The 19,455-nt window shown below is 41.6% G+C and overlaps 1 protein-coding gene across 3 annotated transcripts in view; it reads right to left on the reverse strand.

Annotated features, from left to right (window-relative positions):
* KCNQ5 (potassium voltage-gated channel subfamily Q member 5) overlaps window positions 1-19,455 on the reverse strand; it is a 293,672-nt gene that overhangs the window by 37,620 nt on the left and 236,597 nt on the right. For all 3 annotated transcript variants that reach the window (XM_029999865.2, XM_029999856.2, XM_029999873.2), the window contains exons 4-8: window positions 13,672-13,847; window positions 13,115-13,240; window positions 5,522-5,632; window positions 3,477-3,572; window positions 417-511 (exon numbers count right to left, since the gene is read on the reverse strand). In XM_029999865.2, the coding sequence (XP_029855725.1) occupies window positions 417-511; window positions 3,477-3,572; window positions 5,522-5,632; window positions 13,115-13,240; window positions 13,672-13,847 (604 nt within the window). The remainder of the gene's footprint in view (window positions 1-416; window positions 512-3,476; window positions 3,573-5,521; window positions 5,633-13,114; window positions 13,241-13,671; window positions 13,848-19,455) is intronic.

Below are 19,455 nucleotides of genomic sequence, written 5' to 3' on the forward strand. Positions count from 1 at the left end.
AGAATCCCCAGCGCATTCACCTGCAGAATACCGCAAGGCGCTCTTCCTTTGGAAAGGTAGATCTGCAGCGATAGCCTTACACAGAGGCACGGGCACAAAAATAACATTAAGTCAAGGAACAAGCTCTGCACTAAACTTAGTATTTTTCTCCTTAGACAGAATTTGGAACTGGGTGAGACATAAACCTTGATAGACGAGCGAGTTTGGGGGAAAATGTGGTGTTTCTTAGATAAATGGCGGTGGTTTGTATTTGTCCCACTGTCCTGGGCTCCTAGATAATATTGATCTGATTTGTTAGTTGAAATTTTTAATGAGAGGACTTAAGAAGACAAAACAAGACGAAAGAGACAAATAGTAATTCTCTATAAGCTTGAACAGACATCGAGAACAGCACCAGCTGCCATATTTGTACCTACTTTGTAGGGCTGCAGGTATGCAAGGCCTTCAAATGAGGCTTCCAGGTAGCAATGGAAACCGATTTCTCATCAGCCGCATAACTACGCCATACACACTACGTGCAGGATATATGGTAAAAAAGAAAAAACAAGGCAAGAGGGAGCAGGGGATGAAACAAAAAATTGAAAAGCAGATTAGTAACCAATACAAGTCATGGCTTTCTTTTATCATTCATAGCACTGATACATGCCTGAGGGGAGGAAGAATACTTTCATAATATCGCCAGGTGGCTGTCAGGTTTGTTCGGCTGGCGTCGGTAGAATAAAACCGCCAAGAAGCCTGGTATGGGGAAACAATAGAAAAGCACAAAGGAACCAAGAACATGAAGTGACAATGCCACCGCACTGATTACGGAGAGAGGGGATTTTGCTCAGACTGGGATGTGCTCTATTAGGTTGATTAAGGAAATACCAGTAAAAAGCCTACCAAAACTTTTGTGAATCACAGGACACTTTACGCGATAAAGTAAGAGTTACTGGCTTCGCGGAAGCACCAGAAGATATTCAGCACATAAAGGTGCTCAAAAAAGCATCGCAGTGATTTATTGGTGACAAGTCCATAGGGGACACCCACACAAACTTGCAGTCTGAGGTAAAGAAAGTGTCATAATACATTTTGTAAACGATAATGAAAACCAGACAAAAAGCATTTAGAAGAAAAGAGAAGTATTCTCTGTGGTTTGAAACACCGCTAAATGTTCAAAAACACGAAACAAATCATTTCAAAGGTGAGTGACCAAAGCATAGCATTGAAAATGTATTCACTATTTAGATTTATAAGGCCATGTAGACAGTAAGACAGATCCTCAGTTCTACAAACTGGAACAGCTTCCCTGATGTCAGCATAACTATATTAATTTGTACTAGCTGAGTATCTGCGCTTTCCTGTATATTGTCAACTGTTAAATGTCATCCAGGTATTCTTGTACAGAGTCTGTGTTTTCCTACTGCATATCTCCCAGAAATACATCTAGTATTCATCTACAGATGGAGAACCTGTCACTTATTTTGTAAATTGTTCCACTGGCTGGTCATTCGTATTGTCAAAAATCTCTGCATTATTTTTAATTTGAAACTCTTTGGGTTTGGCTTATAGCCAGAGATATTTGTTATGTTTCTGTCTGCTACATTAAATAGTCCTGGAAGTTTCACTACTTCCTCTCTGGACTTTTATGTTCAAATAATATTCACACTGAATAGTTCTTATAAACTAAAGAAATTGAGAAAAGTATGTCCATATGAAATATTTCAGTTTTCTATAGCGATACCTTAGCTATCTTTAAGTCAGGTAAAGGCTCTAGCAGACAGTCTATCTATGGCAACAGAGGAGTTAGCACAGACTAATTCTACAGAGTAGCTGATTAGAAAATAGACATTATCCTGATAAGCTGCAGCACACCGATTTCCATGGTAGTTCATTATCAATATCCACAACAGACAATTTAAAAAAGCCTGGGCACTGTTACAGTAGACAATGATATGCAGTTCAGACACATCCTGCATTTACGAACATGAAATTTTCTCCAGTCCTGGACGCATTTTTTCCAATGTTTTCTTTGCTTTCTCCAATTTTCCAGTCTCATTTACAAACTGCAGATGCTGAGTTGGTACGTAGCATGTTAGTACCAGCATCACCATACACAGTGGTAATATCAGCCTTCTCCTAATGGTTACCTTTCTGGTTCTGTACCTAAGGACCATAATAAACCAGCTGGAGTAACATGCTGGGGACTTGTATGAAGCTCTTGACCCTTCTTTCCCACTCTTTCTCATCTGTGTATCTCATCCTTGGTCAAATCCTTTCCAGAGTTACTAGTACTGGGATAGAGGCCTCTTGTAGTAGCCTGAATTCATTGTTTCTAGATCAAGTTTTGTATTTGGCGTATTGAGACATTTGGTAGGAATCACTCCACCCTGTAAAGTCACCCTGATCGTCCTTGGGTTCATTCCCGTGCGCCTGCCCTCACCTTTCCTACTCTGCCAGGCCTTCTGCCATTGGCAAATATTTCCATCAGCAAGTTTGTATTAATTTCCAGATCACTGAAAATGCTGAACTTGAAAATGAACACGTGAATGCTGAACAGCCATCTCAAATATTTAGTATTTAATAATCATTGAACAGTAATAATGGAAAACATTTATTAACTTTAAGAATGCTTCAAAGACAGCCTGGCATCTATCCTGAACTTATCAGGGAAGTCTAGTATATTCACGCTCAGCTTCTTTATTTGGATTTATTATTTCAGAACTAAAAAAACAGCATAAATGGTAAACATAAAACGCTTGGGATCCCAAGAAAATAAACTAGGATGCTAGAAGATTATTTCCCCCTTTGTTTTTTCAGTGCATCAAGTAGAGTAAAGCTTGGTGCAAAATCAGTCTTTAGAGGATTTTCTCATTTTTACCTAGGACTGTTAATAAAGGAAAAACCCATGAAAAACAGCTGTTTAACAAATATCATGCCACTTTTGCTTAAAAATATCTTTCTCAATTGTTGATCTGCACCATCATGTCAATATTGGAGCTGAAACCACTTCAGACAATTTCAGACATTTTGGAATCGCTAGCGCCTACATTTCCAGCTTTTGAATTGACTAACAGAGAAAGCAATTCTCTGGGTGGGACACACTTCATTTTCACCAAGTATATCACTCATTGGAGCCCTCTAAACCCTGTACTAGATGAAAAGTAGCTTAATATAGGCAAGAGTGCTGCGCTGTCAGTTGGGTTGTCTAGGGATCAATTCTATTTTTCCAAGTAATTCACTAACTGCAGGCATGCAATTGACATCTTCGACTTGGTTTCTTCAGCATGGATAGAAGAACTCAAAAACTACACATAGAAATACACTATAGACACAACTATGGCAACACACGGCAATCACTGCACAAGATTATTTCATGAAACTAACCAATCTGTTAAACATTATTTCCACAAAATTTCCAAACTGAAATAATTAAACTTGCTCCAATATGTACTTTAAATTACCTACTATTATCTTTTCGCTGATTTCATATTTACCTGAATCAGGCTGGCAGCTGGATTCCTCCTTTTCTCAAAGTGTTTCTGACGATGCTGCTCCTGCACTTTTAACGCGAATCCTGAGCCAAGGATGCCCTGCAATACAATATGTCATTTATCATTACGTAGGTTGTTTCTTCAACAAACATACATAATCAACTAGAAAGATTTTGTGAAGATCGTTATGCCATATGATTGCTTCAGATAACACATTTATGACAGTATAGGACAGTATAAGGCTTAACAACCGTGCCCCTTTCGTGGCGAAGCGGGAGACTCCGTACTTATGAGATAACATCTGTGGTGCTCCCAATGACCACTCATCCCAACCATTGCTTGGGTTTGTGCTATACTATGTTCCTGCAACAATAAAGGCCACGCAGATATACATATATATATGTGTGTGTGTGTGTATATATATATAAAATCAAGGAGGAACATTCAGAGGAACTTAAGCCAGGAATGATGATGAAATGACCAGCTGCCAGATATGCCAGATATATATGGACCGCAAAGTCCGTATCTGCAGTGCTTATTATAACTTTTGATTTTGGAAAAGTTAGAAAATGCCTTGCTTAGCAGTTTAAGACCATTTCTTCTCACTTCCTATCTAAATAAACCCCATTGTTCATCCTATAGGCTATGAAAAAAAGCTGATGATGAAACCTCTCCCCTTTTAGCCTTTTTACTTTTGAATAAGTAAGATAAATTTGACTGCTGCTGAACAGACCCAAAGATTGAGAATGTTTCCCTCCTTGGCTTGCAAGGAGTGTAATATTTCTGCTGGGCATATCTGCATTGTAAGAGAGAGTATTTCCACTTGATTTTTAGTCAGGATAAAATAATATCAGAAATGCTCAAGATTCACACATATGTCTTGTTTTACAGACAGACTCAACACTGAAGTGTTTATGAGGAAAATGAGTATCTGTACGTAGATACTACACGAGGAACAAAATTTCTGGCATCTGTGATATATAAGGTTATTCACCTTTAACATGTTCATTGTAGTCCTGCTAAAACTAACTTTCTTGTTAGGTGACAAAGGGAATTAGTTACAGTAGCTGCCACTAAATGTCAAAGATTCACAAACAGGTAATGTATTATAATTATAATTATAATCATAATCATAATGCATTATAATACGCTAGGGATACTGAAATACTCTCTGTACTTAGAGTAAGAAACAAATGCAGTACACCAGATGATTCAATGCTGTTGGCAAATGCTGACTTTTAATCTTGGTTTGTCTATCTGGTTGAAAACAAATGTATTATTACAACACACATGTTTTATAGTGATCTACGGATACTGAATCTGAGTATTAAAGTATTGCTTTTCTGTATATGTTGCACTGGATGCAATACAACAAAATACAAATGTCACTTCTGACTTTGTGCTTATTCAATACTAATTTAAAAAAGAAAGGAAATTCACTCACAAAAATGAAAAGTTATTTCTGAAGCTACACTATATTCTAGCTACTAGATGATTCCCATTTCCATTAAAGTCTCTGGAACATTGATAAAAGCAATGTAAATAAACTGTCACACTTATTTACAATCATTCACAGAAAATGATAGTTGCATTTTTACATTCAATGACATTAACTTTTGGTTGATTTAATGCCTTCTGCTACTCTCTGTTGGTAGCCTGAACATGGCCATACAAGACAACCTATTAGAAATATCTCACTTTTTTTTTCAATAGAATCTAATTCAGAAAAACATATCAACTGATTTTTTTTCAAAAATCTGAAAGAAAAGCAGTAATATATAGGCCACAATTCATAAAAAAGAAAGGAATTTCAACATTATACAATAGTATGCTACCTAATTTAGGATTATTTCCCAGTTTTGTCCATGCCAAAGAAACTCCCCAAAACTCAAGCAATGACCCCAAACCTTTCGTTTGGATTTTGGATAGCAGTTCACTAGTGTTGTCACAGAGCAACCTTCAGCTTCCTTCAGCTTTTTGTATCGTAACAGCGGGAGGAGCTACAGAAGTTTCTATTACCTTTTTACAAATTTTACAGGCATACTCACAGCAGGTAGTGCAAAGAAAGAAATGCCAAGTAGCGCAAATCCTGCAGAAAGCAACCTTCCAAGCCAAGTAAGAGGAGTTTTGTCTCCGTAGCCAATGGTTGTCAATGTGATCTAAAAAGAAACAAATGAACATCGTGGTTTACCAGAAGTCACTGAGGGATTAGTTGCAGATTATTTATGTTGCGTGAAACAGCGTTTCCACTAAATAATCCAAGACACAACATATATATATATAGTTGTTTCTAAAAGAAAACCAAACATAAATAAACGTTAATACATTTTTCTATTAAAACTTAATACTGTTTATGACTGAATAAAACCAAGATAAATAATAAATGTGAGAAAAAACACCTAAATAAGCAATAAATAAGTTAAAAAAATAATAAAATGGAAGGTCTGGGATCTCAAAGTTGAGTGAAATGATGGGAAATTATGTGAGTCAGGCAGAAAAAAGTGTTCTTTTCCATGGTCGTAAAGGTGTTTCACCTATTTTCTGCAGGGAAATATAACTGTATGTATTTGCACAACTACACAAATATAATAGTGGAAAAATACAGTAGGGAGGAAGTTGAAGTTCGCAGATGATATGAAGTCAAAGGAAGAGCAAGCAGCAGCTGCATTTTCCACAAGACCATCAGTACAATTTGAAGTGGATTATCTTCTGAAACACAAAACCCAGTAATCAGTAGCTGGAAGGAAATTTAAGTAAAGTTCCTGGTCCTTTCCCCTTCCTTATGAGAGGCTCGGATATACCTATATCACTCCTGATGCGAAGGTCCAAAGACTACGACTACTGCGCAGCAGATGCAGAGGTACCTCAGGCTGTTGGACAACGTTAGCTCGGACCTACGTGGGGAGAGGTCGGAGAGAAAGAGGACGGCATCCGTAATCCCTTCGCCTGGCGAGTGTCGTCAGAGGCTCAGCACACAGACGTTTCAAAAGTTGTGCTGTGGAGGCCAGCACCCGTGCCGCGGAGCACCGGTGCGGGTGACGGCGGAGTTTGGTACCGCTGGGACACTCTCCACGTGCAACTCGTTGGCCGCAGGCCACGTAGAAATGCAAATGCCGCTGGGATAATGGTGCGTGGTTGCGGTTTACCGAGCATATCTCCAAGGCAAAACATTCCGGCTTCAAGCTTGCGTGTGGCTGAGGGTCTTCTCCAACCCAAGGAAACGTCCTCCAGGCGACTCGTGGCCCGGGAAGCGTGCCCGTCCCAAACCTGGGGACTGGGCTGGTGGGGAAAGTCACGGCTCTGCGCTTCCCTGGTGCGGGCAGAGCGGAGCATTTCCAAAGAGCGGGTGGGAGGCTGCAGGGCGCGTGCTCGGGCAACGGCACGCGCTGTTAAAGGACAAAGATAGACAACAGTAGGCTGAATGCCAAGGACTCCAGAGCCTGTTATTAGTGGAGAACATGTGCACGGAGAATTATTTTACATCGTGTACCAAATGTGGGCAAGTTCAGGCTTAGCAAATATTCTGGCAGGAACGAATTCTTCAGGAAAATGCCTTCTAGAGACATTATTTTGCTTCCAGCTTCCTCAAAGTTCATTCCTAGGCAAGACGGCCAAAGCAATTCTATTTAATGCTGGGGTCACCACAGGACAAAAGAAGGAAAGTCTTTTGGAAGTAATTAGATTTCAACTATTTAGGGCTCTGTAGATAGTAAACAGTGCTTTTAATTGCTCCCATTGTTGGGAACAAGCTGCGGGTGTAATTTACCCTGAGAGCGCCATAGTGACTAAAAGAGAGTGAGCTGAACTAAGGCTGCAGCTGAAATTTCAAGTGGTTATCAAGTCTCAAGTTTTGTAATGCTACCCTGGTCACAGACACACCACCTCGCGTGCTTATCAGGTCTCGCTCTCCTTCCTTGCTCCTCTTCGCTTCCCTGCCCCATCCCCTCTCCCCGGCTTTTGCTGGACTCTTTGGAGAGCCAATGCAACCCAGGAAGGTGGAGAGAATTATCCACATTTCTGCGTGGTTTGTTTCTGCTCTTTCGGTGAGTTGTGTTAGCTCATGGAGGCGCCTAACGAGTTCCAGAGCCTGCACAAGGCAGCGTGCGGCTGAGATTGAGCGATAAGGAGGAAGGGAGGTGGGAAGGCAGCTCCCTCTTTCCGCGCAGAGGTGAGCTGATGCAACCATGCTCTTGCCCTGGCAGAGGGGCTCGATTTGGATTTCCTTTGTCGGCTGAAGAAGGTTTTCCCAGCTCTTCTCGTCAGAGCGCAAGTTTGAGGCTATTAAGACCCTGAGAGCAGCAAAGCGCTTGAACAAATGAATCCCTGAATAAAAGTTTGTCAAAATTCATTTCCAGGACAGTCACTGCGAAGCAGTTTGAGGCTCTGGAACGAGCCTGGTTTCTTGGCTTCTGTCCAGCTCCCTATCTCTGCCAGACACTGGAAAGTACAGAGATATCTCCTGCCTGGGCTGAGAAGAAGGAAACAGAACTAAGTGTCATCTGCATATTAATGATATTGCCACCGAACTGTCTTCCGAAGAAGTCAAAGATAAACTTGAACCTTTGGGATCCGACATCTGGGAGTGATCCAAAACCAGGAGCAGTCGCACAGACTGTATCTCTGGAACTTATCCAAAGAAAATAACAAGACCATATTAAAGCCTTTCCCCCCATTCTTTCAGGTCCTGAGGACTTAATGGTATCAGTCTGTGATTAAGAATATCACTGGCTTCTTGCTCACATTGAGCTGTTTTATCTCGGGATGGTCTTTACATGGGCGTATAGGTGTCAGCACCGTGCCGTATCACCTTACTCAACACTGAACAAATGGGTTTGATCTTCATTTTATGTTCCTCTCATCACACAACTAAGAAAATATTTTTCCAGACAACTTCAGGGTCAAGTTCAGGAATAATCCTCTGCATCTTTGTTGGTGCTGCAAGCGAATGACTAACCCCCTGGCCAGGCCCTGACTGGCATAATGCTGAGGTTAAATTAACTGAACGGGGTGTGGAAAACTACTGGACGTGAGACCGTGACAACATGAGAAATTTCCAGACGTCACTGATGATAACGTAAGAAGCAGAGAGAAGTTACAGCTAGCACTGTGAGGGAAGGTTGGATCCCACGGGTGGTTAAGGGAGAAGTGACCAAAGTTCAAAGGTGACGGGCAGAAATTATTTGGGACCTTTCAGGGATCACAATCTTGCAAGGTCAACGGCACCTAGGTGACGGCATCAGCGGTACCGTACAAGGCCAAGAGTGACTAGGTGACAGAACTACAAAATCTGTAGGAAACCTGTGCAGGTAATTAGGGACAGGTTGTATATTTGAGAGGAGACTTGGTCAGAGGAAGCAAAGTGGTGAAAAAGAGGATCAAGATACTGTAAAAGAAATAACTAGGTGCACAAATCATGTCTTTCTGGGGATACTGGCTGAGGAGCCCCGTGTCTGATCACCACAGCCTAAACCAGGACAATAAACCAAATCCTTTAGAGTTTACCTGTACAGGACTCATTTCACCTAACTTGAAAAATAAAACGCTTAGGTGTTTAGCATGTCTAGTCACCGCAACATGCACAATGGAAAGAGAGATTCCTCCAGCGGGTAACTCATCCTATCCTAAAATGTAGGACTTGGGCTTGCCAGAAAACAAGTGTCCAGTGCCACCGGAGATGCCCTAGGGCATCTGAACAGGGACCACCCGCAGGAGAGGCAGCGGACCCTCCAGCAGATCTTCCAGGGCACTGTATGTCTGTGCTCAAGCAACTGAATCCCATTCCTACGTGGCTAAACGAGCTAGCTGAGTCCTGTCTTGTGTACCAGATGCAAAACACTCCATTTTGGTTGCTTCTATAAATGAGGTGTCTGGACAGACCAGCCAAGGCAGGCAGTGTCATCTGGCTAGACTCAAAACTCACAACGATGATAGAACTTCTGTTGTAGCTCATTGCTGGAGCTAATAAATATGCTAATAGTAAGTGAGGTAATATAATAATGAATGTGATTATATAAGCTAGGTGCCTTCAATTAGACGAGATAGGACCCAGGAGGCCCTCCTCTCTACCCTAATATTTCTTTCTGATGTCATTTTATGTCCTGCTAGCAGTACTTACCTTTTGAAACTTTACCTGACATCAATTAACTGAAAAAAATGTAGTTCGCTCATGCTATCATTACATTAAATGGGAAGAATGTCATCGATATTAACTCATTTGAGCTAGTAATTGTGACAATATTATTCCGTGTAATATGTTTTGTTCACCTACAGGTCACTGTGGAGTGCCAGAGCCATTCTGTATCCAACTGTAACTAGTGGACACCACTTGAAAATAACGTCTTATTAAGAGAAACTGTCAAATGTGTAAGAGAGACAGGAATCTTAATTGCATTACATTTGCAGGTAAAACTAATTAACGTACAAACTAAATGCCACTATAAGCACACGCAGTTCTAGCTAACACTAGCAGTTCTCAGAAAACCATGCATGGTTTGCTTTTGAAATACTTAAGTTTTTAAATTGATCTTTTGTTCCCATATAGTTTGGTTATTCTATTCTGCTAACTGAATTTACCTTCTCTACCAAAGCAAATTTTGAACTTGAGCTCTTCATATAACACACCCTGTTGGGTGCTGTTGTGTTTGGCAGCACTGTGGGGACCCCAACGCCAAGAATATTCACAACAGTAACATTAGCATGATGTTTAAGCTGCGCATTGCACAGTACAACATGCAATTGCAAATACAGTGGAGTATTCATGTGTAAATATCAGGATGCCATATCCTGCCTTTCATCTCAGCGTAAAAATGCAGGCTTCAGAAATGGAGTCAGTGAAATGACCATAGCAGGGTATGGCCCTCAAATAATTTGAATTGATGAGCGGGTTAATTGCTGCATGCTGGGTCTGGTCTTGTAAGGGGGGGCAAAAGTGCCCCTAAAAGCCTGAAATTTAAGATGACTATTTGCGCCTGACTTCAATGGAGTCTTTTCTTTCTTGTACCTCTGCCACACAGAATTCAGTCTGGGATTTGGTAGATGCTCTGTGGTTTAAGTTAGAACAACTTTTGCAAATAAACAAATCAACGAGGCTAAGCATTGATTTCCCCTAGAATGCCATACAATCTGACCTTTTCAAAATCTGCATGTGGGTTACTCTGGCAGTAAAAACAACCATGACTAAGAAGCACATTATGCATTTCCCACATACTGTTTTACATATTATACAAAAAATACTATTATTAAAATGGCAAAGATAACAGGTAAGGGGGAACACTGATTTTCAGTAACTTTGTGCACTTAAGCACATTAAAAATTTAAATGTATTCATGTCACACACTTGGGAAAGAAAAAAGATATAGAAATATACAATACAGATTGTTTTCAGGTTTTTGATTACAGTTTGTTGTTTTTCCTGCTGATGTCAAGAAAAGATTCCTATTTTCTCAGTTGCACCACTTATCTGACCTATGAGTCATACTTTTTCACTTCATAGTGTACAAAATATTTTAAGCACCACTTTATACAATGATTATTTTTTAGCAGGGCTTTTCCTTAAAAAATAGCAGTCAGCAGGTAGTGGAGAAGCAAATTCTAAACTAAAGACCTTGTTCCTGCTGCCGGAGCTGTTGAGGGAGAAGGATGTGGATCTAACCCGAGCCTCAGCCAGATGTCAGGGTTGAGGTCTGAGGTTGCTGGGACCGTCCCGTTCCTCACCCATAGGTTTCCCCAGCAGGCGGGTGGGAACGATCCTGCGCTTAGTCCAAACTCCCCGCCTACACAGCGCTAGGTCACCCACGGCTTTGCGGAGGGGTAGACGGCGTTCCCCGGAGAATCGAAGGGCTGAAAACCCGCATCGCCAGACCCGTGCGCTGCCACCGGAGGGTCTCGCGCAGGACCGCGTCCCCACTGCCACCCCCGAAGGGGCAACGGTGTTTGCGGACTGCCAGAGCCGGGGTACCCATCAGCGAGGACCCCAGCGTCCCAAGCCACACGCTTCCCAACCGTGTCACTCCAGGCAGGTTAGAAAGCTTTAAGCCAAACCTAGACCTCAGCTTTTGAAGAAAAGTGAAACAAAATAAACTACAGTGATGGGACCGAGGGTAAAACCTTCTCTCATGACTTCAGCCGATATGAATTTTACATGTGTTTGGATTACAGGATAAAAATGTGTATTTTATCAGAGATCTGCCTCGATGCTCTAAAGCAACAAGTTTCAGGAAAAATATTTTTGTATATTTGTAGATGCACAAGTAAGACCTACTAGGTCTGGCTTTTCCAAGCTCCCGGATTTTGTGCACTGGTAACACAGAAATCTAGTCTCTAGGGAGGACGTGTAACAAATGATTAACCCTTCGATGAACAAACTTCAAATACAAACTAATACAAATACTAATACAAAACCAAACTAATCTTACTAATAGGAAATGACCTTGACCTTTGCTCAAGACGTAACCAAAACTTATTAAAAATATTTCTCAAGGATTTCAAGCATTTTGGAAAGGGCTTTTGCACGGTCCATCTACGCGTGCTCTGAGCCTGTGGACACCACTGAGCGCAGATGAAGTCTTGTCAGCAGAAGGTCTGAGGTGCGAAAGCTTCATTTCTGCATCTCTCTGGTGAGGAGAGGTGGCAGAGGCTGGTTCAGATCTTGCACTTATTCCAGGAAAACTAATGAGTGCTCTAGGTTATGTCAGCATTAATGATCTCACAGGCATCACGTCACTACTCAGACACTGTCGGAGCTCATGGTGTTAGTTCTACTGCATCAGAAGGAAAAGAAAAGCAGTTTATACTGCCTGGCAATGGCTCTGCCATAGGCTTTGTTGGGGCAGATTTCTTAAGCTGCCTAAGTAACTCCCACACAGTGCAGGCGTCTAGCTCACTACAGGGCATTTTTAAGCAAAAAACCCTACACACTATGCCATAAAAAAATTTTCAAAATTTCAGACCTAGTTTTTGTTGTTCATTTAAAGCCTGGTTTATTTAAACATGTAAGCATTCCTATAATCCTCCTTCTTTCAGAAAAGCTGTCAGGCATGTACTTAGATCCCACAGTTTTCAACAAAGGAAAACCAATTGATTTGATAGTTAAGCATGAGCTCAACTAAATCAGGGCTTTTATACCTGTAAAAATAACACTGCTGAACCAGAATGGGAATATTTATTCTTGCTTTTTCTGCTCTAGGTACAGAGGAGGGAGAAACAACATAATTCTAAGGGTGCTGATGATACTCTTCTCTTCACCGCAAAGCTGATGTGAGATTTTTTTCCCTCTTTCTTTCCTGACACTTGTTCCTCTTCCTGCACTGCAGCTTACAGCCCTCTGATTTGGATCAAAGCAGCTCTTTGTGGGACCATATTACAAACTGTATTACTGAAAGGATCTGGGTTAAAAAAGAAAATGCTTTCTTCTCTTGAAGGTTTAGTGGTCTGGTTTGCAGCAGGAACACATAAACAGCTGTTCTGCAAGATGGGGTGAAATGAACTATGGATGTGCAAGAGAACAGCTGGAGGAAGAAGCTTCTCAGACCAGTTTTCTGCCAGTGAAAACAATTCACTGAACAGCACACTAAGTTAAAATCTACAGTAGGTGAAATTCTAGCATACCGGTTAAAGAGTGTGTATTATTTTTCTGTACTTACTGTGCCCCACCAGAGAGCATCTGCATATGTGGAGAATTGGTTATTTGCATCTTTTTCCACCAGATAAACCAGGAAAGACGAAAAGATGAGTACTAAAAATCCTATGTACCAGGCTGTGATTAATTCCTAGATAAAAGAAACCAGAGATCAATATCCATTTGAAAGACTGAACAGAATGGCATTTCAAGGAAGACATAATGAAAAGATCTATATATTTTTTTTGGCATTTGAGCAGTTAAAAGTCAAATGCTTCCCTACGGATGCAAATTTTCTCTGAAAGTGGACCAAATCCAGTCCTGTGATGCTTCAGCAACTTCACCAGTATATATCAAATTACAACAGCATATCAAGGACAACATTTTCAACATATTGCAAAACCTGTTAGCATTTAACATGGCCTGATGTATCTGTGCTAATGCCCATTACAACTTGATGTTACTTCAGAAAATTGTAGGTATTCTGCTCAAAACTGATAAATGCTTGTTTCCTTGGCTTCTTGTTGAATCACATCGAGTGAAACTATCAACCAGACAAAATCAGCATCTAGCATTACGTACCTTGCTATGTGCATAAACTACTGAACCTAATAATTTCCAAGTGCCTCCTCTTCGGTCCATGCGCACCATACGAAGGATCTGTAGGAAACGAAGACTTCTCAGTGCTGATGTTGCAAAAATGTTACCCTGAGTTTTTGCAGAAACAACTGCTATTGAAGCGATGAGAACAATGATGTCTGAAAGAAATACATTACAGAAAACATTAATGACCGAGCACCAATAAATAACACATACATGTACATGAGCTGAATGAGGGGACAAAAGAGAGACTCCTGCAGTGGGTGGGAAACCGAAGGACTGAGATTCCTCTTTGAGGTAGGGATGTGAGGTCAGGGCTGGTGTCAAAAACTACCTTGGGAGCCTCCAGGGCGAAAACTGAGGGTAGTAATGTTGAAAACATGTGGATAAATGGAGCAGCGTTGAAGGAACCTCATCAGCTTTGAAGCCTGATGTAGCAAACTGTATAAATCAGTAGATGGATTAGAAATTTTTCCTTTTATATCTTTTCCCATAGCAACTTTCTTATGAAATGGCAAAAAAGAAAACAAAGGTAAGAAAAAAATAGAGCAGCCCAAGTGGCGAGAGTCCAGTGGAACCGGACTTAGAAGCACAGGTGTTAATTTCCTATGAGTACAAACACTGCGTGGTTGAGGCATGTAGTTTCTGGACATAACTCCCCTGATGTACCGTTTCCTGGAAAGGAAGAAATACAGTGCTGGGTACTCAGAAGCATTCTTTTAGCTGGCAGCCTGAAAAGTTTGTTGAAACCCAGCAAGTGTTAGGATTTATTTCTTCAGGTCACAGATTCAAACTGTGAGAGTGAGTTCGTTCCGCGTGAACTAATCAGCCAACTGCCCTTAATGCCAGAACAGCATTTAAAGGGAGATGAGGAAAAACAGCACAGCGATGGCACACGGATGCTGTGTGAAGGCATAATGTTCTTTTACGATGATTGGGGCAGACACACCGGTGGGCACGGAGGGGAAAAGCATAGAACAAGCTCTGTGTTACTTCATCACCTCATAATTAATTTCCTGACCTTCTTCAAAAGCTTAAAGAGCCTCTGTAAAAAATACCTGCTTTAAATCTTAGGATTTTGTGGTGTTTGTGTGTTTCTATGCAAGGATAATCTAAACCCATGTTTGCCAGTGAAGAACTGAAAGCAAGTTCTTGTTGACATGAGTTTTGCTTCTTTTGTGTTGGGTATGAACACTCATCTTGACCCAAGCGTAGCTCCTACAAGACAAGAATGACCCAGCAAGTGAAAAGGCCTGTTCCGTCCAGTACAGTATAAAATAGCCTTGGTTCACTCTGCTCAGCCACCAAAGCAAGTTGAGGTCCAAATACCCTTGCCTGCAAACATCCTGGGTTTCTTTGAACTCACCTATGGATGGCTTTGTCCTCTTATTACAATACTAAAGGTACAGACAACCTGTAGTTTAAGGAGCAGGACACTAAATTAAATTGTGGAAATCCTTGTCACAAGATGCTATAAGTTTACTTAAGTTCAAAGCCAGCCGGATGATCTCATGGGAGAAGATTTAATCGCGGGCTAATTAATACCAAGAGCCCACTTCTGGCACAGGACTTCTCCAATTAGCAGGCTGTTGGAGGTTGAGAGACTCTTATGGAGAAATATCGTTGTATGTTTGCCCTGCTCGTGTAATCTCTGACCGTTCAGAGAAGTTGGCTAGTGTGTCACCGTTGGACACAGTGCGTTAGGCCAGGCTGACCTTATGCCTGTCTTATGCTCTGACATTTTCGAATGCCTTTGGCTACTACATAGGTGGATCATAGGTGGCTACTATATAATTGGCTACCAAAAAAGCTGGATTTGCCTCTAGATGTAAATCCAACATGTTCAGAGATGAAGAAGAGCCAGAAATGGATAAAGTATCCTGGGGTGTCTCTGCCAAGAACAAGTCTCAAGAGCATGACAACCAAATGCAGGGGGATTGGGTGCGAATTCAGAAATAGGACAACTGACCAGGAAAAGTTAGACATCACAAATTCTAACGGAGATCAGAAAAATAGATGGGGTGGGATTCAGCTCCATGTGAAGACATTTAAATTTAGGTGTCTGCATGTGAAGCAGGTGCCTAAACTCCCCGTGCAGCCCAAGGAAATCACGTCAACTGAGAGAGGTGCAGCTAATCCTCAGGAAGGCTCCCGCTGGCTGCCCAGCTGACCCGCGCTCTGGGCTTGGTACAAAAAAGGCTCGGTTCAGCTGCCCGAATTTATTTGTGCAGTGCCATTTGAGATGCCTTAAGGGATCTGAGACATGCCCGAGGTCTGGCAGCTATGCTCTCGGACCTGGGAAGGCTGCGCCCTTCAGGAGAAGTCGCTGGAGAGCGGGGAATATCATGTAACAGGGGACACTTCTATGTACGCTGCCGAACTAAGCCCTAGATCTTGACCGACTATGCTGGAAGTATAGACACGTAGCACACACGTACCCACCTACAAGCAAACTTCTATATTTAGGTGTGTTTATCTGGATCTGAGGCTCACATAGAGCGTGCTGGAAAGCCTTGAGCAACACGGACTGTGTTGAAGAAAGAGCGTCCGTGGTGACTAACACGATGGCAAGGTTAGCTTGGCTTGTCCCATGCTGCTCCGAGCAGAGCAGCAATGTAAGAGCCATTTTTAATTAGTGGTGACTGGCTAGCAGCAAATCAGATATCGTTAGAAAAGCAGCGTGCACTCCTGCAAATCATTCTTAGAACTTAGAAGAGACTAAGGTCACCTAAGTATTATGAATTATGCATTTGGTCTCAAAATTATTAAAGTGTTTACTGGGGGTTTTGGTTACCCTCAACCACTATCAATAGGACAGTTTGTTACAAAAGCCAATGATTTGCCCCTGCTCTTATCCCTGCCCATTCCAGGAGCTCTGACAGCTTTCCTTATAACACGGAGTTTCCTGGAGGCCCCCCACTGCAAAAAATTCATATTAATTCAGTTTTGCCAGCACTGCACAGCATCTGCCCTGTGCTGCTGGGAACCCTCTGCCCCACTGAGGGTCTCTGGTCCCCTCTGGCCACGAGAGACAAAGAAGCCAACAGCAGCATAGCTGTCTTTTCCCTTTTTTAAAGTGTTCGTTCAAGGGAGTTATCTACTTGTGTATAACCTTCTAGATGGAGGGTGGGGATAGGGAGAGGCAAAAGGAGGAGAGCCTGAGGAAACGGGGGAGCAGAAAACGCACTGGCACATGTTTAAAAAACAGTTGGAGGGAAGAGAGCCTTCCCGGGCTAGGCTGGTGGTTTTTTCACACCTTGCTTTCTCATCTTCTTCACCTCTTCACAATACACCCACCCCTCCCAAACCACCCCCCTCCCCAACTCCTCAGGCTGGGAATAGGGACGGAAAGAGTGTGTCCATTGCCTAAGGCAGCGCTCCCTGGCTGCGTTTCCCTCGGAAGCGGGGAAGGCAGGCAGGCACATTATTTCAGCATAGTTTAACTTTGCCAGGAACAGGTGTAAGATAAATCAAAATAAACCCTTCTTGGAATGAAATCAGAGTCCAAAGAAAAGTTTGCAACAGTTGAAAGTCACTTTTGAATATGTTAAACTTGCTTGGTTTTCTTATCTAAGCATACCCTGGAAAAATGAAAAGTTAAGTACTTTATAATTCTCTCCCTGCCACATTTTTTTCCAGCAAACCTCAGGTGCCATTTGCCCTCTTTTAAGCAAGAGAGCAAAATATTCTTCTGAACTTTCCTTCATACTCCACTTGAATTTAGTTAAAATCTCCATGGTATTTCTGTATTTTAAGGAGGCTTTAGCAAACTTCTATCAATATTTTCCTCTTTAACTTTTAGTGGCAAAACTGGGAAATCAAGAAGAAGTAAACAGCAACATTTCAATTAATTTAATGGGGACTCAAGTTTCACTCTGTATCTTGCTGTAAAGCACCAGGAAAGTTTCGGATGTGAGAGTGCGTAATGAGCAGTATAATTCCAAACTTCTCAGTAATGACTTATTAGAAGACAGAAGTTTCTGATGTATATTTACTTCTTTGAGTTTTTCCAAGCTAATACCTTGTGCCTGATCTTCCAAAATGTTAAGCGTCTCTTCAGCTATGATGCTGATTTTATTCACTCTTTAGAAGTCTCTCTCATATTTTTATCCTGCAGATAGCACCCTCCCTCGTTAACTCCAGTCTGAGATTTCAGATCTTCTCAGCAGCTTTTGCAATGTTCACTTCTGAACACTTCATTTCAAATTAAATTTCAAACAATGGATTCTTCCACTTCAGACATTTCACCTAGTATCTCTCAAGAAACCACTGAGATCACGTGAAAGTTTTGTTAATAGTAACTTAACGAAAGCTTTTTTAGTTGACGGCCGCCATGTTAACAACCGGGGGGCCCCCTGAAAAACAAAAAAAGAGGAACCCAGAACTCACGTGTGCAATAGATCACACTTGTATATTGTCCAATCTCACTAAAATAGTGACATATAAGTCAAGACGAGTAACTGAAGCCCAGTAACGCAACAACCTGAGTAGCTCATGAGAGGTGGGCCAGCCCGAGCTCCCCACTTCCCAGAGGAAGGCCAACGTTGGGCGGCCTTGCCCTGCTCAAGCTCAGTCAGAAACTCTGGATCGCTTGGATTACTGGTGCAGGCGTGGTTAGCATTTCTAAGCTATAAGCACTTCTAATGGCAACTCTGTGACTGCGAGATTAATAATGATAAAAAAGGAGGTATCACAAATCATCGTAACGGATTGTTTTACTGCTAATGACTTTTTCAATGTAACTTTCCTACTATGAACTTTTTGGATGTCGTGGGATTTTACAGTATTCAAAGGTATCATGCTAATGGATCCAGTTACATAGGGGAAAGGGTGAGCACAGAAGCTTTACTTGAATATTGCAAAACATCCCAAAGCCTTGATGTGCCATCAGGACAATCTCTAAAATTACAGAAAGAATGTCAGGATGATATTAGGAAATGTAATTAATGACAACCTCTCATCTGCTCAAAGCTCATGTACATGCTTAGACTAATAGACATTCTCTTTCTCTCTTTCATATTCTTCAAAGACTTAGTGTATAAGAAGATGTTAGTGAGAGCTTTTCCTATTGCCTGCATTTAATGCTGATGTGTTGGAATGTCCTTTCCTTCTAAAAAAAAATGACACTTTGAGCCAATACAGGTTAAATGAAACTTGTGATATTTTTTTCTCTGATTTTATCTGAATAGAAAATGAACAATATTTAATCATTTTAGGATCATCACTCTACCATCAAAATAGCGTTTGCTATCAATTCACAGAAAATGCTCCGAGTTTACACATCCTTGTTAAGAATACGCAGGAAACCACAGTGGCTGTCAATTACTGTGTCTGCTCTGGCTACAGAACGGTACAGAGAGGCAACGAGCTAGGACAAGAGTAGGACACATCTGCCCCCAAAACTGCAGGAATAAGCAGAAAATCTCAAAAGCGTGGTTTATCTAGCCTGCAGCTGTATTAACTCACAAAGGAAATTAACTGGCAACCGTATGACCAAATTTAGGCTACCCTGAGGCTGTCCTTCTAAGGTCTAATTTTAGGCTAGAGTTATTATCTATGACCCAGAGAAAAGACACGGCTTGTAGTGGTCATTTCTTATGAATAGTTCTCAGGACAGTTAATTATCCTAAATATCAAAGTTACTCCTGAAGAAACCAGCACTCTGCTTCGGTGCTGGTACAGAGCCGCTCGGCTCCATCGCCGACTACGAGCACCACGGGTGCTTTGACATCGGCCCCGTCTGCTTACCGCAGCACAGGTTATGCA

Source organism: Aquila chrysaetos, chromosome 2 (genome assembly GCF_900496995.4).
Source record: "Aquila chrysaetos chrysaetos chromosome 2, bAquChr1.4, whole genome shotgun sequence".
Lineage (NCBI taxonomy): Eukaryota > Metazoa > Chordata > Aves > Accipitriformes > Accipitridae > Aquila > Aquila chrysaetos.